General features: G+C 41.8%; 1 protein-coding gene and 1 pseudogene across 1 annotated transcript; both read right to left on the bottom strand.

Moving 5' to 3' along the window:
* Positions 1-2,612: 2,612 nt before the first annotated feature.
* On the bottom strand, positions 2,613-3,882 carry LOC147972587 (uncharacterized; annotated as a pseudogene).
* A 3,420-nt stretch (positions 3,883-7,302) lies between these two features.
* Positions 7,303-11,289, bottom strand: LOC125556560 (protein ACCELERATED CELL DEATH 6-like). The gene is made up of 3 exons (XM_048719268.2): positions 10,235-11,289; positions 8,168-8,778; positions 7,303-8,062 (listed from the first exon to the last, which is right to left on the bottom strand). Exons 1-3 carry the CDS (start codon positions 11,223-11,225, stop codon positions 7,670-7,672), a joined length of 1,995 nt encoding a protein of 664 aa, XP_048575225.1. The 5' UTR covers positions 11,226-11,289; the 3' UTR covers positions 7,303-7,669.
* Between the last annotated feature and the right edge of the window lie 796 nt (positions 11,290-12,085).

The raw sequence follows: 12,085 nt of genomic DNA, 5'->3' as shown, positions 1-12,085 counted from the left end.
CCAATATGCACACGACAAGTCGATGATTTTGGGGCTTGGGCCGAAGACCCAAGGGGCTTGTTCTCGGTCCGGTCGGCTTATAACATGATTTTTCGAATAAAGACTGGCAGAGAGGCTTGGCTCGAGGGTATAGAGGACATGTCCAGCAATACTGGTGAACGCAGGGGGTGGTCTTCCATCTGGGGCATGCAAGTGCCGTCGAAGTTGAAGGTTTTTACATGGCGTCTTGCACAACATTCCCTCCCAACGAATGATATCCTGCACCACCGAAATATGGCTCAGTCCCATGAGTGTGCCATTTGTGGAGCGGCAGATAATTGGCGTCATTTCATGCTAGACTGCACAATGTCAAGAAGTGTTTGGGCCCTCGCAAGTACTGATCTAGCAGAACATATGTGCATGAACATGGATGACAGTGCCAAGGGATGGTTGTTTGCTATGCATGAGTCGCTGCCTCAGCAGGAGTTCACCACTATGATTGTTACCCTCTGGGCAATTTGGCATGCTCGCCGGAAACTGATACATGAAGGGGTGTTTCAGACCCCTCTCTCCACGCATTCTTTTATCAGCAGCTATATGAGTGACTTGCAGTTGATATTCAAGCCGGCCACCAGGACACGCCCAGCGACTCAGCCCAGACTGGCAAATTGGCTGCCACCATGTGTGGAGCATGCCAAGCTAAACGTTGATGCGGCAACTCCCAGAGCTGGAGGGTACGGTGCTGTAGCAGTCATCTGCAGGGACATCTCAGGAGCTTATCAGGGTGCGTCTGCTGTCTTGTTCCGAAACATTGACGAGCCGGAAGTGTTGGAATGCCTCGCAATCAGAGAAGCTCTAGCCCTGGCGGATGATCTCTATATCCAAAAAATATCTGTGGCATCGGATTGCAAGCTAGCTGTTGAAGCCTTACACAGAGGGACATCATCGGCGTATGGAGCAGTGGTGAAGGAGATCAAACAGCACTCTAGTGATTTTATTTCATGTGTTTTTAGTCATTAGTTTAGAACCTCGAATACCGAGGCCCATAAACTAGCAAAGCATGCTTTAACTCTCGGGACCGGCCGCCATGTTTGGTTAGGCCACCCAGGAAACCTTATCTTCATCCCTGTAGAGGTGACGTTTTAATAAAAAGCTTTGCGAGTTTGCCTTAAAAAAAGTTAAGTTCATGCAGCATCAAAAAAAAAAGTTAAGTTCATGCAGGTACAGTGAAAGTACCGCTACTCCGATCTGTTTGCATTTTCTTAACTAAAGCCTTGACAGTATTCGTGTTACAAAGATTGATGCCATGTAGTAGACATTTCTAAGAGATTCCATTGTAATTCATAGTTAAAAGAGTTACTTTGTACTACTCCCTCCGTCCCAAAATATAAGAATGTTTTTGACACTATGCTAGTGTCGAACACGTTCTTATATTTTGGGACGGAGGGAGTAGTTTTTTCGATCTATGATCCAAAACATTGCACTTGTAATATTTTTCAATTCGCAAAAAATGTTAAATTGGTTCTCGAAAGTAGAAAAAAGTGCAATTGGCTATGCATATTTCACGAGAAAATACTATCCATTTAATACTAAGAAAAACTTTTGTCTAAGTCGACGTCTTGAGCCATCCCAATGCTGAAATATACAACGGCTTAGTACGTCGACTTATACAGAAGAAAATCTTAGGCAACTCGGATTTAGTAAAAACCAAGATAGATTGCATTGCTCTCTCGACCTCCGAACCAAGATGATGAACAAACTCACAACAACCAACCTTTGAGCGCAAGCACACAGTGTCATCAGATGTCAGCACCACGAGAATGCCAACGGAAAGCAAACATGTCCGTGATGCCAAAGATGCAGCGAGTACGGCACTGGACGGCACGCGTTTGTTAGGCGATGGCGGATACGCTCAATATGGGAGGTATTATATAGTAGTGCTCAAACATAATTTTTCAGAGACAAACACCGGTAACAGCTAACAACCAGAATAAGATTTTGTGTTTATCTTGGCAGCAAGATTGCAAAATCGAATTCAGTGCTGGAATAGCATCCGAATGGCCTAGAATAGTTTTATACATATTGGAGGAAAAACATGGCCCAGAATAGTCATTTCCAAAAGTGGGGTTCAGTGGAAAGTGGCATCGTTCAGCATTAACTTGTCTAGTTGTGCAACTTATGCATATGCTTCAGAAGCAGATGAAACAAATCTTAATGAGGTTTCTGGACGTACAGTGCATAGATCTATACTTTTATTTCTAAATAATATGACAAGCTAGGGTCAATAAGTCTACACAAAGAAAAATGACAATCCAGGTTCTGAAGCTTCAGGACAGACGCATATCATGAGAAACTAGTTGCTGTTTATCCAACAAATCTTAATGTACATATCAACTATATATTGTTGAGTCAATCACCTTCCAAAGAGTAAGATGTTAAACTTCCCGGATCTAATTTGCAGCATGAAACAATAATATTCTCCTGGTGAGATGCAAGAACAATAACTATTCACCAGCATTCCTACAGAATCCAAAATAATATATGATTATTAAATAGTTCTAGAAACTAAAACTTTGAGCATGTAACCAATTAATGTATGATGGAAACTTACCTTCTATATCAAAATCATTTGCTTAATTGTCTATTATTTTCCTAGCATGTCGACTTAATCTGGGCAGACCCAAGTTCCATCCGACCTCTCCGTTTGGGAAAAACAACGGATATGATGGTGGATCATAGCAACCATGGTATGCTTTTATATATTGTGGACGGTCTGATACACCATAAATCATGATACTTCTATCAAAATGACCTCGAGGATCGCTTCCCTCGAACCAAATTGCTGCCACCTGTGATGCTGTTAGAGCATTATATACTCTCTGATCTAAAGCAATATTTGTGTTGAGCTCAATCCTATACTCGCAAAGGTTTGAAATGGAGCCGAGACTTCTAAAGATATGGACATAAGGATTAGATGAGAGTATGCCCAACAATTATCTGATGAGATCTTTATCAAGGTTAGGTGAATGGCGAAATCTATGCTGTAAATCTGCATCAGTGTCATAAAAGTAAAGTTGTAGATGCTTGGGCCCATCATCCTTTGGCATTAATTGGTCAATTCGATGATAAATTTGACCTTGTGCGCGGAATGTGTAAACTCTAGATCTGTTATTGCAAAAACGTTGATCCAAGACAACACCAAGAGATGTAAAGGAGAAGTGAGAATTGAAGTAACGTATGTTATCCCGGAAATACTTCGCATCTGGATCTTGGCTGCTGTACAGTCGACGTAATTCATCAGGGACTGGTGGAGTTACTATTTTAACTTTTCCACCCATGCAACAAAACGTTGGTTTCTCATACTGGAACCTTTTTGCATTGCAATGCCTACAGTCAGGAACTGGATCTAGAAGATGATAATCAGTGGGTAAATTTTGATATATATGATCATATGGATCCACCTGAATGCAACTTTGGGCATTATTCTTTTTCTAAATACGACTGAAATTCAAAACCTGCATTTTTATTAGGCTAGATTAGAAATACAAATCATATTTAAAAGTACTATTGTCGATTAAGTACAGTAATACTTACCATGCCCGCTAAACATACGAATTTCTTCATCAGGGTCATCATTATATCCAAGCATTTCTCCTGTTTCCCCAATGTTATCTGTTGATTGTCGAATCATCATATACGTCACACAATGTTTTATATGGACCAATATAATAGATAAATGCTAGTTGGTACTGAGATTACCTTGAATGGCAGGAAAAGAATCCTTTCGCAGGTAGATGAAATCTTCATGTTGACGGCTGGTATGATCTTGTAGTTGCACATGAGTATATCCAACTGTATTTTGTACATTACTACTAATTGCCTCATCAGATGTATCTTGTGCATGGCTGCAACTTGCGTCTTGAGACTTTCTTCTTCTTTTATACTCACGGCCTCTGTAAATATGCTTCTTTTTGTTAAGGTGCCAATTGGGAATACCAGCTAGTGCGGTGTCGCCGCTTACATCCACTGTTATTTGTTTGCGCATCAATTACAACTTGGTCTTATGAAGCAATAGGAGATACAGAAATTCCAGATGCACTGATCTTCAGCCAAGTACCCTTTTTTGGGTGGCACATGTTTGGCTGAGCAAAGGATGCTTTGGTCAGATGCAGACACATCATAACTATTGACTGTTGTCACTGTTTTTGACATTACAACAAACAAATTAGACTGTAATGTTAGTAAACAGAAATGTATTAGTACTGAATTAATATATTTTTATCAACCTCGTTTCCTTTTTGTCAGACACCTACTTTGATGGACCCCTGAACTGTGTGTCATAGAACCTGAAAATGGAAGGCTTTCTTGTTCTTGTAACATAGTCACTGCTATTTCTTTCCCTGGCACACAAATTACAGACTAATGTCACCACCTAATCATGTATATTGAAGATGATTATTTTACTTATCATCACACAACAAAGTACCTTCTGTCGTCATAGAAGATTCAGTTGGCAAGTGTGTGTTATCATTGGTATTCATACTGGTCTCCCCTCTTACGGGTTGCACAGTCTTACTAATTGCACAGTCACCTCGCTTGATTCGTTTGTACTCACGATTCCTTTTCAAATAAGCTTCTCTCTGTTGTGGTGTCATCTGCATATACCTAACCCGATCACGGTAACGTTTGCGTTGAGAAGGATCCGTTGGTACAGCACCGGTTTGTTCAGTTAGGTGACGATATTGATCTACAATCATCAGCTTAATGAGACGCACACAAGAAAAGATTGGTAGACAGGGCATTGGGGGGGGGGTATGCTGTTTAGCCAACAATCATTTTTTCATGGGTAACACTAGTAGAAAAGGGGGCTTTGGTCCAGGCCGGGTAAGCCCATTAGTCCCGTTCAGTCCAGAACCGGGACCAATGGGTGCATTTATCCCGGTTCGTGCGGCTAAGGCATTAGTCCCGGTTCACCTAGGCCCTTTAGTCCCGGTTCGTGCCACGAACCGGGACTAAAGGGTGCGATGCCCATTAGTCCCGGTTGGTGGCACCAACCGGTACTACCTTTAGTACCGGTTGGTGCCACCAACCGGGACTAATGGGCTTTGAGGCATTAGTACCGGTTCATGGCACGAACCGGTACTAAAGGTCCCATTTTCAAACTCCCCCCCCCCCCCCCCCCCCCCCGTGGACCGCCTTTTCAGTTTTAGAAAAAACAAAATAAAATGATGGAAATGTCAAAAAAATAAGTTTCCCATGTGATATGTGGTCTAGTTGTTGGGAAAATTTACAAATATGAATTTCGACTTTATTTACAAAATCTCTCTAGAATTTGTAAAATGGGCATAACTTTTGCATACGAACTCGGATTAAAAAGGTTTTTATATGAAATATCATCTACTTGAAAAGTTACATCCGATGAAGACCGCCTACAGCCTGTTTGCAAATTTGTAGAATCCTCAAATTCCAAAAGGAAAAAAGTTATGCTCAAATTTCAGTTTTTTTAAATTTTCATTAAATCTGGTCAAATTATGGTCAAACTACTTATTCAAGAAGTATTAGTGTTACTAAATAATTATTCAAGAATATTAGTGTTATTAAATAGTTATTTCAGTTTTTTTGAATTTTGGTCAAATCTGGTCAAACTATGGTCAAACTGTGGTCAAACAATGGTCAAACTACTTATTCAAGAAATATTAGTGTTACTAAAAAATTATTTTTTTTAGAACAATAGTTTCAAACTCAAACAGTGAAATGTGTGACTTCATGCTCAAGCTAAACTCCTGAGGGTTAATAGGATTAACATCTTACTATTGTCAGGAAAACAACGAGTGCAGACTTGGAAACGAGGGAGAATAGACCCGGAAGTTAAGCGTGCTCAAGCTGGGGGAGTGGGAGGATGGGTGACCGTCTGGGAAGTTAGATGATTTGGAATGATGAAGGGTGATTAGAGATTAAATTGAGCAGTGATGAGGGATGATTAGAGATTAGAGGTTAAAATAATTCAGAAATTTGAAAAATAAAAAAAATTCAAAAAAAATTCAGAAAATTTCCTTTAGTACCGGTTGGTGTTACCAACCAGGATTAAAGGTGGACCGGCCACGTGGAGGGCCCTTTTTCTACCAGTGAAACAGAAAATACTCCCTCTATTCCAAATTACTTGTCGTGAACCACGACAAGTAATTTGGAACGGAGGGAGTATGAATTAATTATCGCAGTTGATGTCCATCAGTAATGAGTGTCAACCATATTTCTACCAAAATAAATATTTTAAATGTGAACAATGAAATGGCCCAAATAAAATAGTGGAGTCATAAAAAAATCAAGAAAAATAATCAAATCATCTTTCGTGACACACTTATCTCAAGACATAGTAGCTTTTGTAGTCTACGTACAGAATCTGCAACTTACACTGGCTTAGACAAAAACGCAAACACCTAGCACGCAAAGAAAGAGCCAAGAACATCAACAAGGTATAACCAGCTAATCCTAATGACATGAAGCAATCTGACATAAAGGAATTCTCCAAACTCATAACCATCAACAAAAAAAAAGGGTAATGTAGAGAAGGAGCAACTCACCTGTGCTTTTCTCCCGTGTTGTTGGCCGTCCGCACAGAGAATGTGTATTGTACATGGCCGGCTTGCCTGTGTACGGCGCGGCTGGAGAGAGCGAAGAGACGAAGACGTGCGAATCTGAATGAACGGAGACGGGGCGCAAGAGTGGCACACTTCATAACAACCAAGCCCTGCGATCTCAATAGCAAGGTCGTCAAAGAATTGAGGTACTCTGCAAGCAGATGGAAATGGAATTTTAGCAAGATGTGAGCGGGGAGATACAGGCAATGGGAGACAACGGGGATGGAGTTGTGGCAGGATGATAGCCTTGTGCTAGCTCGGTTTGAAGCTTTTTGTTTTTTCCTTTTGAAATCGGGATGAAGCTTGAAGGTATGCAGTCTTTTCCGGTCCAGCAGAGCGCGCGCACGGGGCTCTGTTTCAATTAAATTATTTCAAACATCGTGGGCTGTGGAGCTATCGGGAAGGTGCGAGCAGCTTCGAAACGCGCGAGCGCGCGGGAGACAGCGCGGGGAGGGAGTGGTGACGGATCCAACTAATTGCAGCCGTCCGATTCGGTGGAGCTAAGGGCTGATGAAGGGTGGATAAGGGGATACGTGGTGAAATCAACGGCTAGAAGTGAGTTTGTGTTACTTGGCGGGAATCAAGAATGGAGTGTAAATCCAATTTCAAAACTGATGCATTATACTAGTATTAGAGATAATGTCTTACATCAAAATACTTCCATAACATTAGTTCCGTACAAGAACATGCTTACCAACCCTCCTTACAAAAAGAAAAAGAAAAAGGATTTAGCGGTGACGGTGGATCCTTGCCACCGCAGCCCAACCAAAGGTAACTATGATGGGCCAAAGTGTAGTGGTCATTATGAGCGTGTACATCCTTAGTAATTCTACCATTCCTTTGAATAACCCCTTTCTAATGCATAATGGTCGTGCAAGAATAACAAATTTAGAAATAGCATCCATATATGTACCTAACCATACGGTAGGAGCAAGAACACAGACTGCAACAGCAGTATTACGAGCAACTGGACCTAGCACCATATACACACCCAGTGCAAATGAAATTGACATGAATATGAATGAACTCGAGAAGGAAAGCGCAGATAAGACTTAGTAGACTTCACGGGTGACCAAGTTAACCATCGGATTTGCAGGAAACGTGAAGCCAATTGTAGCTAGTGAAGAGCATATGAAAGCTAATGTGGTGGCCATCATGAAAGCGTCAAAAACAAAACTCCCAGCATATGTTGGCGTGACTCCACTTATATGATCATCGTTTCTGTAACCTCCAGGGATGGAAAAAGTTGCACTGAAGGCCACAGTTGCTATTAGGACTGAAGCAACGACACACGTTTGTGTTGCATCTTTCAGCCTCCGTGATTCTTTGTCCTCCTCCTCTGGCTTTGGCGGCCGACGGAACGGTTCCTCAGCTTTATCCCAGCGAACGACACCATAGTTCGCCCCAACTGACCTCAAAGCGTGGTATATTTTATTCTGAGAGTTCTGAAATAAAAACAAGAAGGATTATATGAGTACCAAATGAAGCAATGTGTCATAAATTATTTACTTTATTCAAGGGGCAAACTTGAAAGTAAAACAGAGTATTACCTCTATATAATTCAATCTGAATGAAAGCTTACTGATGGATAGATCAAAGGGAGTTTCCCCCTGGTTATTTGTTATATTCAGATTCACCTCTGGATTCCCAAATAGAGCACAGAACATCCTAAAGTTCCGAGCTTGGATAGCCAAGTGCAGTGCAGTGTTTCCATCATTGTCTTGCATATTCAGAATCCAAACTAAAGATGGAGTTTCACATACATAGAACACTATGTCCCGTATTTCTTTCTCGACAGCAACATGAAGGAATGTTCTTCCTTTAGCATTGCGCAACCCAACACAATTTGGATACTTGCCATGGAAAAACGGTATGGCATCTTTCGCACCTGCAGAGGCAGCTAAATGTATGGGGAAAGATCCATTATTGTCTGCTTCATACAGTACGGTGGGGTTCGCTTCGAATACTATCTTGAGCATCGATGTAGAAGTCTGGGAAATCCATACAAAACGACACCAAGGAGGTCTGCTGAGGAGCTCAAGTTGCAGACACGAGGCAGTCCCAAAAGACAACGATGAAGCAAAGTGAAGCGGGGTTCTCCCATCTTTGTCCACCTGTGTAGTAAGGCTTTTCTTCCAATGCACTAGGAGCTCTATCATCACTGTCAACAATACCCATTTTGTGTTAGTGTAGCAAAGTAGGAATTATCTTAATCTGAATAACATTTCGTAGAATTGGGCGTTAACTTAACCATGTTCCTATATCAAGACATGACAATAACAACATCCTACGTTGCGGAGATACTTCAGAAAGCACGCGTATCCAGCCGGATACTGCCCCGATACAGCCCGATATGTATCCCGTAACTATCCCTCGATTTTTTTTATTTTTAAAAAATAATATAATGTTTGATACATCTGGATACTGTTGCGATACGTTTTGGATACCTCAAACCTCACGTTCGACTGAAATCCCATCAATAATAAAGGCGCACCTTTTCAAGATTTCCAACATGAGCATGAGTTCATGTCAAAACATGACTATTAATGTTCTTGTTCAATTGAAAGGTGAGCAAAAAAGAGTCGATGCACTGATGGAGCAGCAAGTCTAGGGAAATCCCACTGCCAATTAATGGAAGTAGACCAAGTGCAAGAAAAGAAAGAGCGTAATCTATTGAGGCATGCTTTAACTAGAAGCTTCTTTTTTTTGAGAAGTGCATCTTAGGTTCTCGAACTATTTCAGTGGTTTCACGTAGGTCCTCAAACTATGAAAATCGCCATCCAGGTCATCAAAAGGCAATGTGTGTGTCATCCTGGTTCTCAAACTATTTCAAAGGTGTCACATAGGTCCTTCAACTATTACACTTCAAGGATTTTTGAGGACGTAGATGACACTTTTCATAGTTTGAGGACCTACATGACACCTTCGAAATAGTTTGAGGACCTAGGATGCAGTTCACTCTTTTTTTCCTTCATATTTTTAATAATTAATATATGTAATATCTGTATATAACTTATCCCTGTATTCATGTTTTTAAAAAATTGACATATCGGACGTATCCCGATATCGTGTATCCGATACGTATCCAAGTATCCGGGCAACATAGAAAACAACAACAAATACGTAAGTGTAGAGAACTATATCTACTTTATGCTAAAAGCACAATTTTGCCCCCCCCCCCCTACTGGAGATGCCTGGTTGCATGCATCTCCACAGCTTTACAGCGATATGTGAGATGATGAAAATGAAGCGCAGGATCCTCATGCGGTAAAACTAAAAATGTTTCATTTCTCTTTCAGAGCAAAAGCAAACAAATTGTTCCTATCTCTTTCGAGAGTACCCGTTACAAAATGCGAAATATGTTGCAATATATTTATGACTAAGTTTTCTTGGATTTTCTAGTGTATTTCCTTTTTTCTGAACATTCCTTTGATCGAGTATATTATTCCATTTGATTCATATTCAAAATAGGTTTTCATTTGAACAAATTTATGGCATATAACTTATAGTTTATCAAATGTATGCTAAAGGTAGGCTGGAAATTCGAGGGGACGCTAAGTTTTAGAATGAGGGAGTAGACATGGAAGTTCTAAAATATATATGCATTTAGTGAGTACCTGAGTCTCTGTGTGGAAGAACATCAATATGCAGGGCATTTTGTCCATCTGCTCCGGAATAGGAGAGATTGCCACCACTCTTATCGTACAGAATCAATGCAATTGTACTCTTCCCTAGCAAGATGGCTAGATACAAGGGTGAAACGCCATCCGCAGGATAATTAGCTAACTCTGGATCAGCACCCATCAGCAGTTTGACTATATTCTTCTCTTCCGGTGCGCCCGCAGCATCATCCTTATTCCTTTTTTCTCCGGCGGTGTCAGTAGCATCAAGCAAAGCTCCTCTCTCCTTCTGACCCAGAATTGTACCGTCTTCGTATCGGACAGCCTCGTGCAGGGCCGTCTCATGACGCTTATTTTCCATTCTCAGGAGCCTGAGCTTCGTGTCGGCACCCTCGCGTGCAGCTAGATCAACAAGATAAGAAACCATTTTGGAGTTCCCAGCTCGGGCAGCACAATGCAAGGGTGTGTCACCCTTGTGATTCCTCGCAAACAGGAGCCCCCTGTCCCTTCCGTAGATGATGCCGGCATACTCCAGGAAATGTTTGCCATCCTCGTGATTCTGCGCGACCACATGTAGTGCAGTATCACCATCAGGAGTGACGCCCTTGAGGAGTGCTCCAGCTGCAAGTGAAGCAGCAGGCTGGTCGTCGACGCCCTCTTCTACATCACCAAAAATTGACACTGCAGTTCTTCCTTGGCCACTGCTGCCTCCCTCTACCAACTCGAGAAATTCTTGAGAAATAATCATCAGTGGTGGACGTTTTGCGTCTTCCCTCTCTAAAAGGACATTCAGCGCCATCGAGGAGCCCTCGCGCGCCGATAACAGAAGCAAGGGGTTGATGGTACCAGCTGGGGATTGGTCCTCTTCGGGAGGCTTCTTACTCGTCGCCGTCGCATCAACCATCGACATGGTATCCTCCTTGTTCAGCCCATCCTTCAACTTGTTGACTTCGCCACCGTCGGTGGCCGCCATCAGCTTGGCGTCCATGGCCGCTGTGTGGTTTTAGAAGTTGGTTGGAGTGTTTGAGGTTGGTTGTGCTCCCAAACCCCGTCTCGGCGCACTCTTAAAATCCTTTCTGATTAACCAAGTCGTGCTCTTAATTAATTGGTTGCTCTTTCGCACACAAGTCTAATCTTAATTGTTTCTCATTTCATGGTGGAGATTCCTCTGGGGCACATGGCCGTCTATGTGCTCCAAACCTACTCCTGTATTAATCAATATTCACAGTGTCCTTGAGATGTGCAAGGTCACATGAACACCCGGGGCTCTATAGCTGCTCTTGTAATTTCTATCTTCACGAGGGATGGTGCACAGTCTATGGTGGACTAGGCCACCTATCTCTACACCGTAATATTGAGCCTTTTTTCACTGAGCCTTCATCTTTGACTACTTGTCATTTTTACCTCCTCTCTTCTTTGACTTGTTGATCATACCTTGGATTTCTATTGGGTTATTTGACAGGACCTAGACGATTTTACCACGTATGCGTAGGACGATAAGGCAGGACCCGTGAGTAAAATTACATGTTCTCACAGCACAACGTATACTCAACTTCTTTTTTTGTGACGACCTCACTTGTAGACTTGTAGTTGTGGTTATTATATTCCTTACCGCTCATCTAAAAGAAAAGAGGAAAAAGAATGCCGGCCAGCGGCTAGGAGTGCGCAAATGATTGTGACTTGCCTCCATATATAGAAAGCATCCATCCACCTATCGGCAAAAATATACTTTCCACAATTAATTAAAACTTGCAAGTGGATGGCCAACTTGAAATATATACGCAGCTAATACTACATGACAACTCTTTGCGCAATGCAAGATACGTGACCCAAGGGATGCGACAATAG

Source organism: Triticum urartu, chromosome 5A, assembly GCF_056163025.1.
Source record: "Triticum urartu cultivar PI428250 chromosome 5A, HENAU_Tu73, whole genome shotgun sequence".
Classification (NCBI taxonomy): domain Eukaryota; kingdom Viridiplantae; phylum Streptophyta; class Magnoliopsida; order Poales; family Poaceae; genus Triticum; species Triticum urartu.
The sequence above is the reverse complement of the archived record's forward strand: the minus strand, read 5'-3'. Positions and strand labels throughout refer to the sequence as shown.